This window comes from Triturus cristatus, chromosome 10, assembly GCF_964204655.1.
Source record: "Triturus cristatus chromosome 10, aTriCri1.1, whole genome shotgun sequence".
NCBI lineage: Eukaryota > Metazoa > Chordata > Amphibia > Caudata > Salamandridae > Triturus > Triturus cristatus.
The window spans coordinates 137,190,304-137,212,638 of NC_140593.1; the positions used below are offsets into that span (position 1 = coordinate 137,190,304).

Sequence of the window (22,335 nt, forward strand, 5' to 3'; positions counted from 1 at the left end):
TTAGGTCGGTGGCCGGGCATCCTCCCACTGATAGCCGTAGATGACGTTTTTATGTCAGCTTCACACCATTTTTGGTCAATGGGGAGAGAAGCAGGAATGACACAGCTGGAGCCTCGTTGTGAGTGTCTTCTAATGCCCAGCGGTGTAGGCAACAGGGGTTCCAGGAACTATTGGAAATTACAAATTGCACAACACCAACATGGGCCCAGAGCTTTTCTCCTGGACACTTTGCCTGCTTAAAGTAGGTGAAAGGTCAGGGTCAAACACTGGGCGAAAGTAAGGGAAAACGTGTAGAAATTGAAGTGGGTCAGAGATTCCAGCATAGTTCTGCTCCAATTCCTGCATGATATCCCCCAAAAACGTAATCATGTATGATGGAAGTACCATTGCTTGCTTTAGCAGTTGCTCTGGTGGACAGGGATGGATACCAGGCCTTTCATTGTCCCACTCATAATGGGGCGTCAGTTTACACACTTGTATATCCTTATATCTCAAGGCGGCTACTGGTGCATAACCTATGTTTTGTTTTAATATCAGATTGCCTCATCGACATTGTTCTTGGATTTGACATCTCCAGTCTGGCAGAGGGTCAGAGGTTACTCCACGGCCAATCACAGCTCGAGACACGCCTCCCCGACATCTTGCATTGGGTGACCTCGCTCAGCACTGTGAGCTGCAGTCTGGGCACCAACACACAGGCCAGCTTGGCCCTGCATGTGCAGGACGCCATCACACCCATTGTCCCCAAGTTCCAAATCTACAGCAAAGACATGGCAGAGACTTTGAAAGCGGTGACGGTGAAAGGCCCCTCGCGTCTTGATGCATCGAGCCTGCGCTCCCTTTGGGCAACATTCAAGAACCAATCAGCAGCTCAAGCCAAGGTAGGATTTGTCAAGGAACACAGGGGTCTCTCAGGATAATTTCTTTTATCACTATTTACTCACCCGCCATTGGTTGGTGCCATATCTTTTCAGCGGTGCTGGAAAAAAATTCAGAGTTTGGGTTCTTGCTAGCAGCGTCAGCTCAGTGCAATTTTATACGTTTAAAAAATTATCGAGTTGTGTATGATTCAGTGCAACGAATGAGCCAAACCTTTTCAACAGCCAATGTGGTGCAATGACTTATTTGCAAGATCCTGCAGCTGCCAATAGTACACTTGGTTAACTTTGAGGTGCATATTTCTAATGAAATGGGTAAAATGTGGTTTATTGTGACATGGTAATTCAAAGTGACTAAATTCGTTATATAAGTGGCGATAGATGTGTTTTATTCGTCAGATAGATGTGTTTTATTCGTCAGACTTATGATGATCATTTCAGAAAACAGATGTGATAAGGGTTTCCTGATTTATTTCACTAACGATTCGTTGAAGTGGGGATCTCTAAATGCATGACAGTAAAATGGTTGTATAACAGCTGAAATGTTGTCCATCTAAAACATTTAGGGGGGTATTCTCAAGAACGGGCGATAATTATCGCCAATCTGGGTTAACGCAAGTTTACATATCGAGGTCTATCACGGTAAAAGAACGCCGTGTCAACTGCGTATTCTCAACACGCGATAGTTTCCCGATAACGCATTAAATGTCCACGTTAAAATCAACGGAACTCCGATAAAAAAGGAAATCCGAACATGAAAAAAGTGGCGATGGGCCCAACAGCGATAAAAAAAATCAGCGATAAGCAGCGCCAGGCTTGCAATTCCCACGTCAGGCAGGAAAAATCACCATAAAAGCTGCAAAAAAAAGAAATACCAAAAAAAAACACAAACAACTGAGAAGCACCATGGAGAAAGCTGGAGTAACTACAGGGGCCAACCAGAACCCCACAAACCCCCCGGAGGAACAGCCAGGGCCCTCGGGGAAGGAGAAGGGCAAGGAGAAGAAGAAGAAGAACCCTCGATTCAGTCCGCAGGAAAACAAGATCCTGATTACGGAGGTGATAGAACACTACCAACAACTGTTCATCATCTCCACTGCATCATTGGCAACTAAAAATGCAATATGGCAGTTCATCTTGGCCAAGGTGAATGCAGTCAGTGTGAAGAGAAGGGAAGTGGACGACTGCAAGAAGCGCTGGAATGATGTGAAGCGCAAAACCAAGCTGAAACTTGCCAACAACCGGAAAGCAGCAATGCAGACTGGAGGTGGGAGTTCAGCGCCACAGCAGGAGCTGGATGAGATGGAGGAAATGGTGACCACAGTCATCAGTGGGGAGATGGTGGCAGGAGTTGGGGGACCGGACACTGCTCAACATGATCTGACCCAACAGCAACAGGGTGAGTAACGACCAGGGACTGGGGAGACGGGGGGAGATGGGCACAATGGCACACATGCACAATTAAGTATAGCACAGTGCACACCCCCAATGACTCTGGATCAGGTCCCTGATCTCATTGGCATACTGCAGCACACATAGAAACAGCAAGTAGGCCCCTGTCGACAATGTGCCCAGAGGGGGCCCTCCCCACACATCACTACTCTCACAATAAACCCATGCACATGTGCCGAACCCAGCAAAGCTGCGGGTCCGTGACCCACACTGACAATGCAAGTGACACTGCATGATGATTAGCATGGCTGCAGTCCAATTATCATGATATGGTGCACGCCACAACCCTGAGGTGGCTGAGTGTGGACCACATCCGTGAAGGAGCAGGTCACACTCTGATACATCCACGTGCACAAACAACCCCTGACGTCAACAAGACATCTGCGGACAGACCATGCCCAAGAGTTCCAACTCCCACCAAGAGCCCAATTTACCCAAGTCTGCAATATCTCAGCACTGTATAAGCACAGAAGTGAAGGGCACACTGCCTGAAAGGGATAAGGGCCAGCATAATCAGAGCTGCAGGGGCGACTCTCCCACAATGTAGCACACACACATAAGAACCAGAACACATCAACATTGACAACAATTTGGTACAAACTGCGACACTTTCACAACAGAACAGAGGACACAACTGCTGCTGCTTGTGAGTAGAAACTAGCCAATCACCTTTGGCATAGCAGGAAACTGTGAGATGATAATGTACAAGTACAACCTCACATCCCTGATGGTGTAGAAATGTCCACTGTCCCTCATCAAATAGGTATCTCCTCCCAAACAGTCACAATGTACATTGTCATGCAGTCTGTTTGTAAAATTGTCCAATGCGTGAACATACACGGAACACACTGTTAAACTGCATATCCCCTTTACATTGCAGAGGAGGAATCAACACCTCCTGCAGAGCAGACCGTACACCTCTTCACTGATGATGAAGAGGACCTCCACACCATCGACTCCGACAGCTCATGGACACCCTCAGCACCCCACCTCCAGGAGCAGGGCAGCCCAGCTGCATCGAGGAGACGCAACCCCCTGCACAGACCACACAGCAGGAAGCACCCACCACCACGGCTGTCTCCCAGGACCCCCACGACCAACACATGGCATTCCAATGCCATGTATTAGAGGGCCAGAAGGAGATGGCTGATCAGGTGCGGTGGGGTTCGACCTCATGGCAGCCAAACTAGATGCCATACGTGGGTGTAAGTCCCATCAGGGACCGCTTACAGTCCCTAACGGACACCCACAGTCCAACAAGCCATGGTTGACATCACTGGAGTCATTACTCTGAGACAACTGTCTAGTCAGAGTGGCTCCAGCGATGTCAGCCGGGAGTTGGGACACATGCCCAGGATCATGGAGAACATGGAGCGGAAGAAGGCTGAAAGAATCGCTGCCACGGTTGCACACCAGCGAGATGTAGCTGGGATCTTGCATGCCCTGCCGATCCTCATTATGGCATTGCTGCCACCAGGCCTGGCGCAGATGAATGCTGCTTCTACTACTCCATCCACATCTCCGCCCCCTGATGTGTCACTGCCTCACAGTGTGGCAGACAATCCACCTCCGGCCCCTGATGTGTCAGTGCCGCACAGTGCTGCAGACAAAACATCACCACCCACATGTGAGGCACATCACACATCAGAGGACGATGATGTGGATGATTCTGCCTTTGTGTTAAGAAGGAAGCGGTGGCATTCATCTCCGCCATGCGGCCTGTTTCAGCTTGGTTCTGCCCTCTGCATCATGCCCTGGAATAACACCTTCCACTGTCCCCCGATACACTCTGCAACACTCACCTTGGCCCTCGACATGGACTGCCATATTTGGTTTGGTTACCTATGACACAGAAATCAGACTGCGGACTGAACTCTTCCTCTTCCAATGAAATCCCTAAAGGACTCTGGCTGGCCCTCCATGGGGCAACAATGTAAAGTGAGGTTTGCATGGCCATGTACTGGTCCAGCTTCAACACTCCACCGAATGAGATTAAAACATTCTAATTCACACAGATGTGTCATGTCTATGATCAAGCAAGTATGAAAGCATGGATGAATGTAGGGGCAGTGATTCCAAAAAAAGGTACTCTCTGGGAATTGATATCAATGCGCATGTTTGACCATGACCCAGATAGGCAGTGAGATGACTGGGAATGTGTGAACTAGCTGTGGCCTCATTGCTCCTAAACAACAGTCTTGCAATTTCCCAACTTAGCCCCACGTCAATGTAGGAAATAGGGCAGTGTGTAAAAAAGTTTGAGTCAAAGTTATGTGGATGCCACAGCTCGGAGCAATGATTTGTTTGAGTGTGCAGCGGTTGGACTCCTGGGATGGTCTGTGCGTAAGTGTGAAGGTCATTCCATGCAAGAGAACTGCGAGCAAGGACTTCTGTGTGTGGGGTGTGTTGGTCTTTGGTTAGCGATGTGCGTATTGTGGGAGTCGTCATCAGCTGCTATGGTATCTCTCAGGGGGTGCCGGGCGCATGCAATTCCAAGGCATTTTGAATATGTGACACCCTAAACAGCCCCTCTGTAGAGATGTGACATACCCACCATCTATTTGCTATTTGTGAGATTGTTAGCACTTAATGTTGCAATTACACTTGTTAGAGTGATGTACTAATGCAGAAGACTGACGTGCACACAGAGAATGTGTGTTACAATGAATTTTTTTACATATGCTGTTCATGTGATTGTTTTGTACTGTTCCATGATTGCTAAGGACAGTCACAATGTGACGTGCTCATGCGAAGAAATTGTCAATGATTGTGTTTCTTCAGGCTATTCCTGCTGCAGCTGCAGTGGGGTGTGGTCCACCTGCCTCATCTTCCTCATCATCGTCCGGTGCATCTGGCACTTGGATCCATGGTGCATTGGTGCATACACATATGTTGTGCAATGCACAACATGCAATGATCATCTTGCACACTATTTCTGGGCTGTACCGGAGTCTTCCACCTGTGATGTTCAGGCACCTGAAACGTGACTTTAACACGCCAAATGTGTGCTCAACAATGCCCCTGGTGCGGGGAGCTGCAAGATGGCTGCTCGCTAGTGTGGCTCAGCCGGCGAGTACACAATCCTTCATTTATCCCGTGCCCAACTACATATCCATAACTAAAAGTAAACCGGAGAGACTTCGGAACGAGAGGTAAGCAACTGGTGACATCCTCGTAGACGCCAATCTGTGATCTGCAGGGAAAAACGGCTGTGAAACTGCCAGGAGTGCCATAGATTGAGAACTCGAAAATGTCGCCGACCGAATGACGGTGACTCAAAGAGACGAACTGTATTCTGAACAGAAATTGTGCTCGGAGCAAGCTGAGCCAGGAGACGAGAGCAGCGGTGGATATAGCCTGCAGCAGCGGGAGGGGAGTGGAAACATGGACATTGTGAGCCAATCCAGCGCGGCATGGCCGGGTGAGCGAGCGGCAGCAGCAGGCCTACCCGCGCCGTCAGGCGATCACTGGGAGGCCCGAGGTAATCTGCGGCGCTGAGAGACAGTGAACGCCTGGGCTGCATCTGAACCTCCCCTCCCGCCGTGCGCCTACTTACAGAAGCGGGAGCGCAGGAGATATCAGCCTGGGAGGCTTCAGGGAGGATAAAAAGTCAGACCAAACCACCTCTCGCCAGCTTGAAATATAAACAGCATGTGAGCGCCGCCGCACGAGCCACGCAGGGAGCGATGCATTGTGGTGGAGGCAGCGAGAGCCGGCAGGGAAAGCGCGCACAAGTGCAAGAGGGACACTGAGACCAGCTGTGTCGACCGTGCACTAGCCACACCAGAGCAACCTAATACCACTGGGCCAAGAGCGGTAAGGAGACGCCCTAGCTCTGCTCACGGATACAGCACTGTGTAGGCCCTGATATCTCCGCCGAAAGTTGAGGTGAGGCACTGACAGCATGCACTGACTGCATTAGGGGTCCCACAAGCTGCACGTCCTGACAGCGGTGAAAGATAGAGGACAGAAATCCCCCACTATTGCCGCCCTATAGCAGCAGGAGAGAAACCGAGCAAGAACTGCCCCCATGCATTAACGGTCTACGAGGCGCCTCAGCAAAGGTACACAGTTCAGGGGCTGCGTGGCTGCCACCGCACTGCGTGGCAACCCTCTGCACAGTACTGGTGGCCTTGCAGCCTACAAGGGCCTGGAAAGGAGGGGATACGGCGACAGTTGTCACTTGCAAAAACACAGGGCGCACACCGTTGCAACACTATGCAATAACCCAGACCATAATGGTAACACAACCATTAGGCACGAACGAGAAAGACCATCAGAACGAGGGACTACACTCCAAGGAGCGAAGAACTCCCCCTAGAAGGCGTTGAGATCGGGCGCGCTGGTGGGGCGGGACCCGGTGATCGTGCCTACCAATAGACAGACAATACCGGAGGAGAGCAAGCATAGGGAAATCAGATAACAAACAAGCTAACATGAATTTTGGGAAGCGCTCCTCCAGGCTGCCAGACATCGACTCAACTTCCATCACGGTGGTGCAAGAAACACAGATGGAATCAGAACAGGAAGAAGACATCAAAAGCATGTTCCGCGAGGTAAAAGTCAGCCTCAGAGCGATAGATGCCAAATTAGACTGCATGGCGCTGCAACCGGAACACGTCACACAAAAAGTGGATAAACAAGAAGACAGAATTGTCACCCTGGAAACTAGAGTCTCGGACTCGGACGACAGGCAAGTTGAGACACAAGAGCAACTACTCAAGATGGACAGTACTAGACGTCATAAAGGCTAGGGGTGGGCGGAATTTGCGGAATTAACCTCCGCAAATTATCGCGAGATTGCAGAAAATCTCCGCAAACACGCCGGAAATATCGCGAAGATGCGGAAGTTTTTTGCCGCCTGTTCGCGGTATTTTTTGCGTGTTCGCGGGTCGCCAACTTACCCATGCGGTCGCTCATGGGCGCGGCCATCTTGTTTTCACTTGTCCCGCCCTCTGGCGTTGTTTACTTCCTGTTCCGGGTCGCGCAATGCATGTTCGCGGTCGATATTTCCTGTTCGCGATCGCTTTTACTTGATCGCGTTGCTTTTTGCTTGCTCAGGGAGAAAATATCGCGCGAACTTGCCCACGTGGTCGCAACGGGCGCGGCCATCTTGTTTTCCACTCTATTGCATGGTTCTGGGGCCTGATTTTCAATCCTCCCTAAATCTTTTCAATCCTTTGTTTATAGCCACTTTTTTCGGATCTTTATTACTTATTATTTCTCTAACTATTTTCCTGCCTCTATATTTTTGGTTTTTGTGTACCTTTTTTTTTGTTTTTTAGCTACTTTTTCTCTTTGTATTGCCTGCTATTTATTTCCTTTACTCCTTTATTTATTTTACCTTTTCTTTCCCGCCCCGTCCCCAGAACCATGTCCAAGGGCAGGGCTGTTCGCCGGCGCAGCCAGAGCCGCGACCGCCTTCCTTGCGGAAGGCGGCGCCCACAAGGGGTGCATGCACGGGCCTTATTTGGGGAGGCGGAGTTGGCTGCACTAATTTTCTTTGTGCAGCGCCACCTCCCCTCAACCCTGGCAGCAGGTGGCAGGCCTGGGTCCGGGTACGGCCTCCGGGAGCGTCGGCAGCGGTGGGGGAAGGTGCGCCGGGCAGTGTCTCGCATCTCTGGGGTCCGGCGCACCCAGGCACAGCTGACGCACCGGTGGTCCGACATCCTGGACCGTGAGCAGGACCTGCTGGACCTGCTAGGAGTGGAGGTCCCGGGGCTTGGTGAGTACCTATTTAATTATTACAACTTTGTGTCTGTTCTTCTGCTCTATGTTATATATTGCGAATATCTTTTTTTCCTTCCAACCAGATAGAATGTTGCTGCTTGCAATACATTCCAGGTTAATAATGTTTAAAAGTCTTCTGTGATTATGACACAGGTGCTCTTCTGCGCTACTACTAATCTTACTTGTTTGCAGCTTTGCGTTTGCGCTTGCTTAGCGTGATTCTTTACGAGTTTATTTTAGAGAAATTAAGTTACGTAATGCTACAGTGACTCATGTCCACTCCTTACTTTGTCCTGTCACTAATAGATAGGGGCGGATTGATACATAGGTTTAGGTACTTTGTATGAGCTTCTAATTGGTTAGTGGTATGCGTGATGCCCCCTCACTCAGTTACGTGACGTGCTGCTAGTACGCCAGTCTTTAGAACCTTTCTAGTTTGTTCAATGAGTGGAGGTAGGCTTTGCAGTTACTTAGCAGTAGCAGATGAGCATCAATCAAACCAAAATTGTGTATATACAAAAAATGTAGTCATGTTAATGTGTCCTCCATGATTGGATCATACACATTGTTGAGGAATACAGTCGAAATGCATACTTAATGTACAATTGGCATGCCTGGAATAGGTGGGCTAGGTTGGGTGGTAGGTTGTACTAATACTTAGGCTTACTTGTAACTTAGTTTTCTGGAATCAGAATGGAAGAATGGATTACTGTTGATAAATAGTAACTTAAGTAGTCGAACTGCGAATCCCCCGATATTACATGTTGACCAGATGAGATCGGTCAATGTAGTTATTGCAATTGTTTAGATAAGTGTTTTTTGACCGTTGTTGAAAAAAATTGTATTTGCTTAAGTTGACACCATCCATCAATGTTTGTCTTTCTTATATCTTTCCTGTTCATCAGCACCCAGGGGCAGACGGGCAGGGACTGGGCAGTCGGCGGGACAGGAACACCACGAGGAGGACACCGCTGAGGGCTCCTCTGCTGGCCCCAGTAAGTCTTCTTGTTTTTAATAATATTTCTTATTCCATAACTTTTACTGCCCCATTTCTCCCGAACTATAGTGTGTTTCCAAATGCTATTTTTTTACCACCAATTATCCTTCGATCTGTACGGTTTCAAAAAGCTTATCCCTGCCTCCGCTACGATGACTGAGTACTACTACATACTATCAGTCTGTCTGTCTGTACTGTAGTAGCTAGTCTTGCCCAGTGGCACTCTTTGTGAAAGGTTGTAATATAAAACTCATATTCACCAGTAGCTCGTACAATCCGTTGGGTCGTTGTCTTGTACTACTTTTTACTCTTGTTGATGTTTAGGCTTTGAAAATTCACAGCAACAGCCCTACCAGATTTCTTAATATTTTGATATGATACCCTATAGGACATACAACTGTTGTAGGGATCTTGCACATACATTTGCACCAGAAAATAGGATGTTGGTGATGGTAGGTTGGACCTTCCTTGCACACCTCAATCAGAAATTCCGCACCCACCACAATTCCACTGCTTGACTATAGTACTGTCTTGTCATACCTATTAGGTCTCGGAACCCTCCCCCCAAGACAACCAACAAGTAGACAACCCAGAACATTAACACACCCAACCTCTGTCGTGGAAGCAATTCACATGCACACCCTTACTTTAATTTGCTCAATCGTGTAAGTTAGTCCACTCCACACCAAATACCACGAAGTCTATGTAAGTTTAAAATTTTTATTTCAATTTGAGAAGGTCTGTACACTGTTATCTTAGCAGCACCAACCGGCAAATCAATAACATTAAAACAAAATACATTGTTACACTAATACAGTTGGGAATTAAATCATGATAACTGAAGTGGTGGAAGGCAGCACCACCATCCCATAGCAATTTAGTTTATATACATTTATAAATGAAGATGTGAGTGAAGGGACCCCTCACCTCAGAAGAACCTAGTACTGGTAGTTGGTGCATCGTTCAGAAGCTCTGGTTCGTAGAAGCGAATCTTGCGTCTGTAATGCGAAAAAAGAAATGGTGTGCGTTAGTATATTGCAACTTGCAAGCATTTCTCAGCCGTGCCAAAAAGTGTAGCATCTATGGATAAGCAATATGGACTAACAGTAACAGTAGTACACCAGTTCTTCCTAAAAAAGTGGCTGGTTAATGTTTGTTGACCGCCTGTACGCAGCGCGTAGACTAGACAGTAGCAGTGTGAGGCAGGTCATGTGGGCTCAAAGGTGTCTTAAGAAGCTGCAAGGTAAAGGTAACGTCACATGTGCATGGCTAGGGCTAATCAAGCAAATGCTACAATGATCATATAACTTAGTGTCTACTCTACTACTACCTGATTTGTACTAGTGATTTATGTTAGTATTAACTCATTTTTCAACCTTGCTACTGATCAATAGGGGGGAGGTGTATATGTTGCCTAATAAATGTGTAATGTTTTCTAGGCGCACTACCGACCACCATTGCTGGGGCCAGCGAAGGCGACGCCGAGGGCGAGGATGCGGCAGTTGCAGATAGCAACGGAGGGGGAGTGGCAGCACCAGTGGCAGGCGGTGGTAAGTTAGATTCATAATCTTTAACTATTGTTGAACTTGACAGCACACTCACTGCAAAGGTGTACTGTATGTCTATGTATACTGTAAAGTTGTGAATTAGGGCCCCATTAGGATGGTGGGCGTATTGCCCCCGCCGGGCTGGCTGGAATTCACTGCCGTCACAGCAGGGGCAAACCTCCCGCCATCCCTGTAGAAAATATTCAGACATGTCTAGGCGGAAAAGGGTTCAATATGGCGGTGGTGTCTCTCTCACCACACCGGCAGCCATATAATCTGCATTTTGGAATGCCTTTGCGTGGCGGCATTACCGTCCGCCACGGAAAGGCATGCACACATTGCAGAGTATGCTTGGGGGCCCCCATGGAGGGTACCTACCGATGCTATGGTACCCCCCGACTTTCAAAGCAAAACGTGACAGGCTCCGTGCGAGGCCCGTCATGTTGTGCTTGGAAAAGCAGCACAACATTTTAGCATTGCTTTCAGCAAAGCCAACCAGAATTTAAAATTAAAATAACAGGGTGCGCCCGCCACTGTGCCGGGCGCATCATCCTAATTAATTGTCCCCACGGGACCCCCACCCTTTTTAGCAGTCGGATGGCGGGCGGACAAAGTCCGCCCGCTATCCGATGTCGTAAGTAAGTATGAGTTCTTGGGGACGTTTGAAGAGTGAACTAGAAGACTAGAATTCCCTTTAATTGGTATAGGACTAGGAGCCAGAGTATTGAGTAACCAATGGCCTCATCTATCTGATTTCAACTCCGCTTTGAAAGTTTTATGGAGAAGAGCACCTGGTGCACTGTTCAACTAAAAAGTGTAAGACAGGTGGAAGGAAGAAGGACGGGCGACATTTAAAATGTTATGTACTACTGTGCTTTATTTTATAGTGCTACTCTACCATGCCACTATGTGTATAAATAATTACCTTGTCCTACTGTTTTATTAAGACTATATTTTACAATTGTCGTGTTTTTTTCTTTTTGATACACAGCTACTCCGAAAATCAACCGCAAGGAGTTGGCCGCCAAGGCACGGCGCCGGAAGCTGGAGGCAATCCAGCAGGAATACCGGCGGCTGGTGGTCCTAGCCGAGGAGGAGGAGGAGAGTGCAGCAGCAATTGAAGCCTCCTCCAGTGCCCCGGGCCCCAGCCACCGCCCTCCAGCGGTACGGCGCCACCGTCTGGCGGCTGCCCGCCGCCACCGTGCCATCTCCGGTGCCCCCCCCCACTGTGGTTGCAACTGCCGCGGCCTTAGACGCCGCGTCGCCCATTTAGAGGACCAGATTCGTGTCCTCCTCCAGTCCCGCCCCACCAGTTAGTCCCTGTCACTGCCCCTTTTTTAATTCCTGTTTGTTTCCTCACTCGTTTGGGCGTTCTCTATTTCTATGGACAGTCGTTGGGGTTAGGGAGGGGGGTGGGTCAGCTTTTGTGGGTTTAGTTTATTTGTTAGGGTCAATTAAATATATTTTTCTATGTTACATGCAATGTTGTTAATGTTTTGTAGGTGGGGTAACTGTTTTACATCACACTGTTTCTTTGCTGGTGCATGGCCGCCCATAGCGTGTGTTTGATTTCAATAATTTGCTGACTGTATAAGACACAAACAGATAGATGCGACACACCTCACTCATTGACTGGTCCTACTATGCATTCTTTGGAGTGGTGTTTGAAACTGACATCATTGACATGTCCATTATTGATTCTGCCTCCCCCAAACTTCTCTCTTACCGGTGCTTGATGTTTATGTCCAACTGTGGCACAGCACTGGCTGCATGGTGAAGATGGTTTCCTTTTTCATACATGCCATGATTGGGGTGGTGGTGGTAGTATAGTAGTAGTATACACTGGCAGGGTAGCAGCATTTCCAAAAAAAGAAAAGGAGATAGTCAATCGCCTTTGAGAGACTGTTAGAGGAGTAGTTGAATGAAGTACATCACAGAATTTACCGAGCAACAATTATATGTTCAAATATTTGACAAAAAAAATGAATGCTGGATATTATGAGGATAGCCTACTAGACAGAGTTACAAACTATAGTTTTGTCGACTTGGCTATGCCTACAGTCTAACAGTTAGTGCTGTATATGAGGAATGACAACAAACAAATCAAATCAATGCCGGCAATTCATGCTGAGGTATATGTTCCTTTGTTAAATAAAATAACCTGTGAAATATCCTACTCATGGGTGGGCAAGCAGAAGAAGATCATCGCTCTGCATTGAAATTGAAGTAGTGTTGCTTTCACCACATCCGCCCCAGCAAGTGTGTGATTAAGTATTGGTGTACTTTTAATTTAGTTACACCTCGACAATAAGTCACACAGCCCGGGGGAAGAGGGTTAGGGTCCGTTGATTGGATGGGAAGGGGGATTTTGGGAAAGGTTTGACATAGAAAAACAGTATGCATACATAGACAAACAAACGACAATCATTGAAGACTACCATACCATATCCATTCCATATGTTAAGGTATAAAAAAGGAAATGCATGCATGATGAGACCCGGATTACATACACTTCTATTTCTTGTTCTGTTCCGGCCTTAAAACTTTAACAGATAGCAAATAGAAATTTTAAATATTGGTAGTGAAGAATCGTAAACACAGAGAAAACGTAATGATGATTGATAATAACAACTCCAAGAACACACTGTTGTAAAGAATGTATACAAGATATTAATCAAATTTTTTAAAAGAAGTGAAAAGTGGATACTGTTACTGTCTTATCCTGGTCAAAAATGTGGACTGGTTTTTTGCATCTCGGCATTCCTCTTGCTCCTCTCGTCCATCAATCTAGGGTGTGTCGCCTCACCACTCGCCACTGCCCGGCTGGAATAAAAAGGTGATTGATTGGTAAGGTAATTAATATGCATTGTAATGTTTTACAAAGTTTTGGACAAGGCCCGGCCTGTAATTTTAGATTGAAAACCAAAGGGGATATTCAGAAAGAAAGTGAAAACAAATGCACAAGTGATGGTGTAGTGCAACAAGAACACTTTCCGAGGTGGCATGTATGCATATGCATCATCTCTACTGTAGTCTGTTTCCAGCATAGACCTTCAACAGTAACAGGAGAGATCAGGCCCACAGTGCTTACCATTAGCACATCCTACGTTACCACTTTAGAGTCCTTTTTTTTTTCTCTCAAAGAGTTGGACAAACGCAAAGCACATTATCCATTCCAGACATAGCATTTTACAGTTAAAGTTAGTAAAATCAATGCACTGCAGTCATCCCACCGCTACACTCTATTCAACTTCTACACAGACATTTGGGTGTGCTGTGGTTGTGGTTCACGTGTTTACCTTTAGGCTTTTCCGTTTTATGCCACTCATGAAACATCCTCCTGACTTCATCATCAGCTCTGATACTTCTACTGACTGAAGATCGGCCTGCAGTACAAGTGTAATTTTTAGAACACAACAAGAGTAGAAATATAAATATTACTGACTTGAGTCATTCTTTATTGTGTACAGAAAGATAGATTAACACTAGTACACTTTGACATCATTCACTTTGTGCACAACAAACAACGCCAACACAAAGATCAATAGCTCAGAGTCAGGTGTCCAATGCATGCCATTAATTATCATCATTTATTACCTGTTACTTCTCATCTTAAGTTAACGGGCCGTCTCTTTCGCCATCATCATGACGGACGGTGCTGTTTAAGTCACAGTCATTTGCATTGCGCAGCAGATTGAGTGAGTGCCCTTCCTGTATTGAATTAAAAGCAATGTATCACCAAGATGCAGGAGAGAAGTACACATTTCTTGTTTGCCAGAAGAGGAAAATTAGTAATTACTAGTGTGTTCTGTAGAAAGTTGATTAGTGGCAGTGCACAATTACATCAATTCATGCGAAACACACCACAAAATCTACATCATTCAGTCTGCTATTCTGCGGCCAATGCATGGCATCAATCATTACCTGTTGCATCTCATCTCGTTAACGCTGCAGGCCGTCTCTTTCGCCATCATCATGACGGACGGTGCTGTTTAAGTCACAGTCATTTGCATTGCGCAGCAGATTGAGTGAGTGCCCTTCCTGTATTGAATTAAAAGCAATGTATCACCAAGATGCAGGAGAGAAGTACACATTTCTTGTTTGCCAGAAGAGGAAAATTAGTAATTACTAGTGTGTTCTGTAGAAAGTTGATTAGTGGCAGTGCACAATTACATCAATTCATGCGAAACACACCACAAAATCTACATCATTCAGTCTGCTATTCTGCGGCCAATGCATGGCATCAATCATTACCTGTTGCATCTCATCTCGTTAACGCTGCAGGCCGTCTCTTTCGCCATCATCATGATGGACGGTGCTGTTAAGTCACAGTCATTTGCATTGCGCAGCAGATTGAGTGAGTGCCCTTCCTGTATTGAATTAAAAGCAATGTATCACCAAGATGCAGGAGAGAAGTACACATTTCTTGTTTGCCAGAAGAGGAAAATTAGTAATTACTAGTGTGTTCTGTAGAAAGTTGATTAGTGGCAGTGCACAATTACATCAATTCATGCGAAACACACCACAAAATCTACATCATTCAGTCTGCTATTCTGCGGCCAATGCATGGCATCAATCATTACCTGTTGCATCTCATCTCGTTAACGCTGCAGGCCGTCTCTTTCGCCATCATCATGACGGACGGTGCTGTTTAAGTCACAGTCATTTGCATTGCGCAGCAGATTGAGTGAGTGCCCTTCCTGTATTGAATTAAAAGCAATGTATCACCAAGATGCAGGAGAGAAGTACACATTTCTTGTTTGCCAGAAGAGGAAAATTAGTAATTACTAGTGTGTTCTGTAGAAAGTTGATTAGTGGCAGTGCACAATTACATCAATTCATGCGAAACACACCACAAAATCTACATCATTCAGTCTGCTATTCTGCGGCCAATGCATGGCATCAATCATTACCTGTTGCATCTCATCTCGTTAACGCTGCAGGCCGTCTCTTTCGCCATCATCATGATGGACGGTGCTGTTAAGTCACAGTCATTTGCATTGCGCAGCAGATTGAGTGAGTGCCCTTCCTGTATTGAATTAAAAGCAATGTATCACCAAGATGCAGGAGAGAAGTACACATTTCTTGTTTGCCAGAAGAGGAAAATTAGTAATTACTAGTGTGTTCTGTAGAAAGTTGATTAGTGGCAGTGCACAATTACATCAATTCATTCATGCGCAACACACACAACAAAATCTACATCACTCAGTCTGCTTTTCTGCGGACAATGCATGGCATCAATCATTACCTGTTGCATCTTATTTTCAGTTAATGGCCAGTCTCTCTCGGCTCTGAAGGAGGATAGCTATAGAAGTCATCAGATTCATGGTCCACTTGTTTTGGAAGGACGAGGAAAGTTTGAATTTGTTGTTACCATCATCCAATCATCATTCATGAGGGAAATGGAATTGACCAGGAGATGCAGTATGATCGAGCGGAGGAGCTGGATTCTGAGGACTGTAGTGTCAAATGGCAGACACCTGAAACTTGTATCTTAAATTAGAAGATTAGAAGACGGTGATAATGCATTGGTTGCGATTCACAAGTTTATAACCGGAACAACAGACACAAACAAAGGGGGAAAAAAGGGAGGAAGACAGTAAGTGCGAGCCTAATTGTCAGGGAAGTATAGCTCGTCCTCAAACTCTGGGGGATCTTCCAGTAGTAGGTAATCATCTGACACAATACTACCGTCACCTGAGCCGCTGTCCTCATCTTCCTCTGTTGATTCATGCATTGTGTAATTCGGTGGTATGAAGTGCTGATTCATTTTGATCATTGTTAACCTCTCCACGTTTTTGGGAGATAGACTGGTCCTTCTCAAGGTTACAATGGAACCAGCAGCACTGAAAACACGTTCGGAAGAGACACTTGCGACAGGGCAAGCCAGATAGCTTATCGCCAGCCTGCTGAGCTGTGGCCATTCAGACCTTTTCCTATACCAATACTGCACTGGGTTTTGATCAACGTACACCTCTGTTGGATCGTCCAGATAGGCCTGGACCATCCGCTCAATGTTCAGGGTTGCTGCTGGTAAGCTTTTGTGCTGTTTTTTCTGTGCATCAGCACTGTGCTTACGGCCCATCTTTACATACCAATCTGATAATGATTGTACTCGGCCGAATGATCCAGTTATTGTTTTTGTAGTCGATGGTGATGGTGAGTGTTGCGATTGTGAGCCAACCGCACTGCCCTCAGCCGACGAAGTTGCACTTGATTCTGCATGGCCTGCTTCAGTATCAGTACTTGTTGTGGGTTGATGTGGCGGGCTTTTAATTAGCAGCCCTTCGTTTTCAAACTTGATGGCTGCTTCAGCTATACAACTTTTGTAGCGGGCAACATCAGTGTCGGAAAAAGAACGGAATAGTCCTAATTTTGCACGTGGATCCAGAATTGTGGCACAAATGTAATGGTCTTGTGACAAAATTTTATTTTGTATCCTTACATTTTCTGATAAGCGCCTGGATAAGCTCTCCACCAAGTCATGGGCTTGCCTTCTGTCCTCTACACCTTTGTAGGATTCAGACACATTATTCAGCTCATGCTCTAGCATTTGCAACAATGGGATCGCTTGGCCCATTGTACAGTCCTCCTTGCTGACTTCACGTGTGAAGACCTCAAAAGGAGACAGCATCTCAGTCAGGCATTGAATTAGGGTCCATTGCTCCCTCTGAAGGGTCATGCCTTTAACACTAGCATCACTGCCTTTGTACCAGACATAATCATTGAGTGACCTGTGCTGTTCGTACAGACGATCAAGCATGTAATACGTTGAGTTCCAACGTGTTGCCACCTCCTGGATGAGTGCCTTGACTGGCACCCTACGCTCACGTTGGAAGATCCTCAGCTGCTTCCGAGCTTTAAAAGAATGGCTGAAATGAGTGCATATTCTTCGGCAGATGGACAGTAAATTGCTTACTATGGGTTCTTTTTTCAGAAAGTCTTGCACTATAATGTTTATGCAGTGTGCCAAACACGGAACCCTGAAATAGGAACCAAGTTCCATGGCCTTAAGTACATTACTGCCATTGTCTGTGGCAACAAAACCAATACCAAGCCCTCTGGGCTGCAGCCATTCCAAAACCTTGGTGCGAAACTCTTCTAAAATGTTTTCAGCCGTATGAGATTTCTCCATGGCGAACATGGCTACAGTTGCATGTTTCCGAGTACCTTCAAAAATCGCAGCTGTGTCAACAACACCTCGTGCAGATAGTAGATCTTTAACCCCCACAAAAGAGATCCAGTGTGCAGTGATACACATGTAATCTGTGGCTTGGCAACTGGTCCACATGTCTGTTGTCAGGTGGATATTGTGCACAGCACTCTTCTGCAAAGCTTGTCCAACCAATTCCAGCACATCATGATGTAGTGCCGGAACAGCAATTCTTGCGAAATAGGACCGGCTTGGAACTTTCCATTTCGGGCAGATGGCAGACACAAATTCAAGGAAACCCACCCCTTCCACAAATGAAAAAGGAAGAAGGTCCAGCGCTAACATTTTAGCCAGCTTCGCATTGTACAATCGTGCCGTTGGGTGGTTGCGTTGGAACTGCCCCTCCAACCTAAACATGCTGTCAATGGTAGGCTGGCTTACTTTCCTTAGTGGTGCCATTAACCCACTAAGGCTCAACGACACAGATTGTCTCATTGAGGTACTCGCCGCCGGTCGCCTTGGTGTCTCACCCACACTCTGAGTATGGCTCTTACTGCGGTGCCACTCTGATGTTACTGAGGAGGATGTGGGCGTTACCACTGCAGTGACTGCACTACTGGAGACAGGGCTAGAAATGCCTCCCTGTTCTTCACCTGCCACCACAATAATATCGCTCCCTGATTCCTGACCAACTTCAAAGGGTTTAGTTTTCCTACTTTCTTTTAACTTAAGTAGGTGATCCTCCCACACAATAGTGTGGTGTGTTCTGAGATGACTTGCTTGTCCTCCGGTACCATAGTTTGTACCAAGCTTACCACGCCGAACACCTTGCCGACAAATTGCGCATATAGCAACGTTCTCCTCCTTGGCGCTAACAGAAAAGAAGTCCCAAACTGGGGAGGAGAACTTTCTGGCACTGCTGGATGTGCCACTTTCAACACCAGATGAACTTGAGGGGGTCCTTGAAAATATGTGACCCTGTCCACCTACACTGTGACTTTTACTACCACTTCCTACTGAGGTGGTTGAGCTGGATGTAGGTCCCTGCCGGGCCTTGGAAAATATGGCAGCTGGAGGTAGTGGTGGTGTAACCTGTGTTGGTGAGATCCGTGCTGCATCCCGCTCAGTAGCAGCCTTTCTGGATAGGGTTAGAATGTCGGTCTCCAATCCCTTTGGGGCGGGAGTAATGTGCGTGATGACTGGCTCGTCTTCATCAACATCATAACCCCCCTCTTCTACATCTACCTCCATAACTCTAAGTTTTTCTGGGACCTTCCTTTTCAGAAGCAATGTCTTGTGGCGTACTTCACTCTCAGACCGAGCTGGTGGGACCCAAGTGTCATCACGATCATCAGAAGCGGGGCTTGAAGAAGAAGATGATGGACTAAGCCTCCTTTTCCTTGCTGGTGGTCTGGAAGACAATAGATGTTCTGGAACAGTGGTTTGACTTCGCTCCGCTTTGTCTGCAGGAAGCTCGATTTCCTGAAATGCCCCTACGTCAGGAGCAACAACTACTATGGTGGGCTGTTGTGGCGGCTGCTGCTGTTCTGGTTGCGGCGGCTGCTGCTGCTGGTCTGGTTGCGGCGGCTGCTGCTGCTGGTCTGGTTGCGGCGGCTGCTGCTGCTGGTCTGGTTGCGGCGGCTGCTGCTGCTGTTCTGGTTGCGGCGGCTGCTGCTGCTGTTCTGGTTGCGCCGGCTGCTGCTGCTGTTCTGGTTGCGCCGGCTGCTGCTGCTGTTCTGGTTGCGCCGGCTGCTGCTGCTGTTCTGGTTGCGCCGGCTGCTGCTGCTGTTCTGGTTGCGCCGGCTGCTGCTGCTGTTCTGGTTGCGCCGGCTGCACACTGATCTGCTGAGTTTGCGCCTGCGTTGAACTTGATTGTGTACTACTTTGCGGTAATGACATTTCTTCAACACCGCTGCCCGTTAGTAGACTGGCTACCTCTGCGACAGTAAAGCCCTTGGGCCTAGGTTGGTGGGGTTGCTGGACCGCTGTGCTGCTCCCAGCTTGGTTCCCGGACAACGCTTTGGTGCCAAAAAAAACCTTGGCCGGCACACCACCAGTCGTGGTTAATGGCACTTCCTTTTTCTGTTCCTTCTTCTCACCAGCAACTTTCTTGGTACTGGACCTGGTACCTTTCTTTGGGGCCATCTTATTCCGACGTCAGGCAGGAGGCAGATGCACAACAAGTTCTGGTCACACGTGGGCGTGATGCGCAGCAGGACTTCTGTCTGGCTGGCAGTACAACGGGTAGCCAGGTGATGCCGATGACACCTCCTACTCTGTCTTTTGTGCACCTAAAAGCAAAGAAGACAGGAGAAGAACATCAGTGAAATGTTGCATTTGTTTTTGTGGTTCAGTTACTTAGTACTGTACTAGTGCAAACAAAAGATAGTCTAGCCATTTATGAATTTTTTTTAACTAGAGCTATGTTATACTACTAGTACTGTGTACAGCCACACTACACTCTCAGGAAGGTGATGTCTAAAAATTCAACAGATCACATAGAAAACACTTGATCAATAAAGCTGTGGCTACCTGCTCTGGTAGCAGTGGATGAAAGCAGGCCTGCTGGCAGACAAGGCCAGGCAAGCTTGCAGGCCTAGGCCTCAAAATGGCCACCAGCCACATGTCCAGGCCCAACAACATCAGCAAGGCCACCCCAAAAAACACACTTCCCCAACTCAATCCAATGGCATCCATGCCCAAAATGATGTCTAAAATCAACAGAACACACAGAAAACAGTAGATTACTAAAGCTGTGGCTACCTGCTCTGGTAGCAGTGGATGAAAGCAGGCCTGTTGGCAGACAAGGCCAGGCAAGCTTGCAGGCCTAGGCCTCAAAATGGCCACCAGCCACATGGCGAGCCCCAACAGCATCAGCAAGGCCACCCCAAAAAACACACTTCCCCAACTCAATCCAATGCCATCCATGCCCAAAATGATGTCTAAAATCAACAGAACACACAGAAAACAGTAGATTACTAAAGCTGTGGCTACCTGCTCTGGTAGCAGTGGATGAAAGCAGGCCTGTTGGCAGACAAGGCCAGGCAAGCTTGCAGGCCTAGGCCTCAAAATGGCCACCAGCCACATGGAGAGCCCCAACAGCATCAGCAAGGCCACCCCAAAATACACACTTCCCCAACTCAATCCAATGCCATCCATGCCCAAAATGATGTCTAAAATCAACAGAACACACAGAAAACAGTAGATTACTAAAGCTGTGGCTACCTGCTCTGGTAGTAGTGGATGAAAGCAGGCCTGCTGGCAGACAAGGCCAGGCAAGCTTGCAGGCCTAGGCCTCAAAATGGCCACCAGCCACATGGCGAGCCCCAACAGCATCAGCAAGGCCACCCCAAAATACACACTTCCCCAACTCAATCCAATGGCATCCATGCCCAAAATGATGTCTAAAATCAACAGAACACACAGAAAACAGTAGATTACTAAAGCTGTGGCTACCTGCTCTGGTAGCAGTGGATGAAAGCAGGCCTGCTGGCAGACAAGGGCAGGCAAGCTTGCAGGCCTAGGCCTCAAAATGGCCACCAGCCACATGGAGAGCCCCAACAACATCAGCAAGGCCACCCCAAAATACACACTTCCCCAACTCAATCCAATGGCATCCATGCCCAAAATGATGTCTAAAATCAACAGAACACACAGAAAACAGTAGATTACTAAAGCTGTGGCTACCTGCTCTGGTAGCAGTGGATGAAAGCAGGCCTGCTGGCAGACAAGGCCAGGCAAGCTTGCAGGCCTAGGCCTCAAAATGGCCACCAGCCACATGGCGAGCCCCAACAACATCAGCAAGGCCACCCCAAAATACACACTTCCCCAACTCAATCCAATGCCATCCATGCCCAAAATGATGTCTAAAATCAACAGAACACACAGAAAACAGTAGATTACTAAAGCTGTGGCTACCTGCTCTGGTAGCAGTGGATGAAAGCAGGCCTGCTGGCAGACAAGGCCAGGCAAGCTTGCAGGCCTAGGCCTCAAAATGGCCACCAGCCACATGGAGAGCCCCAACAACATCAGCAAGGCCACCCCAAAATACACACTTCCCCAACTCAATCCAATGCCATCCATGCCCAAAATGATGTCTAAAATCAACAGAACACACAGAAAACAGTAGATTACTAAAGCTGTGGCTACCTGCTCTGGTAGCAGTGGATGAAAGCAGGCCTGCTGGCAGACAAGGCCAGGCAAGCTTGCAGGCCTAGGCCTCAAAATGGCCACCAGCCACATGGCGAGCCCCAACAACATCAGCAAGGCCACCCCAAAATACACACTTCCCCAACTCAATCCAATGGCATCCATGCCCAAAATGATGTCTAAAATCAACAGAACACACAGAAAACAGTAGATTACTAAAGCTGTGGCTACCTGCTCTGGTAGCAGTGGATGAAAGCAGGCCTGCTGGCAGACAAGGCCAGGCAAGCTTGCAGGCCTAGGCCTCAAAATGGCCACCAGCCACATGGCGAGCCCCAACAACATCAGCAAGGCCACCCCAAAATACACACTTCCCCAACTCAATCCAATGCCATCCATGCCCAAAATGATGTCTAAAATCAACAGAACACA

At 47.4% G+C, this 22,335-nt stretch overlaps 1 protein-coding gene across 1 annotated transcript in view; it reads left to right on the forward strand.

Moving 5' to 3' along the window:
- The window catches only part of LOC146789040 (collagen alpha-6(VI) chain-like), a 748,331-nt gene that overhangs the window by 461,151 nt on the left and 264,845 nt on the right, over positions 1-22,335 (forward strand). The window contains exon 10 of the mRNA XM_085631021.1: positions 538-881. Coding sequence (XP_085487147.1) covers positions 538-881 — 344 coding nt within the window. The remainder of the gene's footprint in view (positions 1-537; positions 882-22,335) is intronic.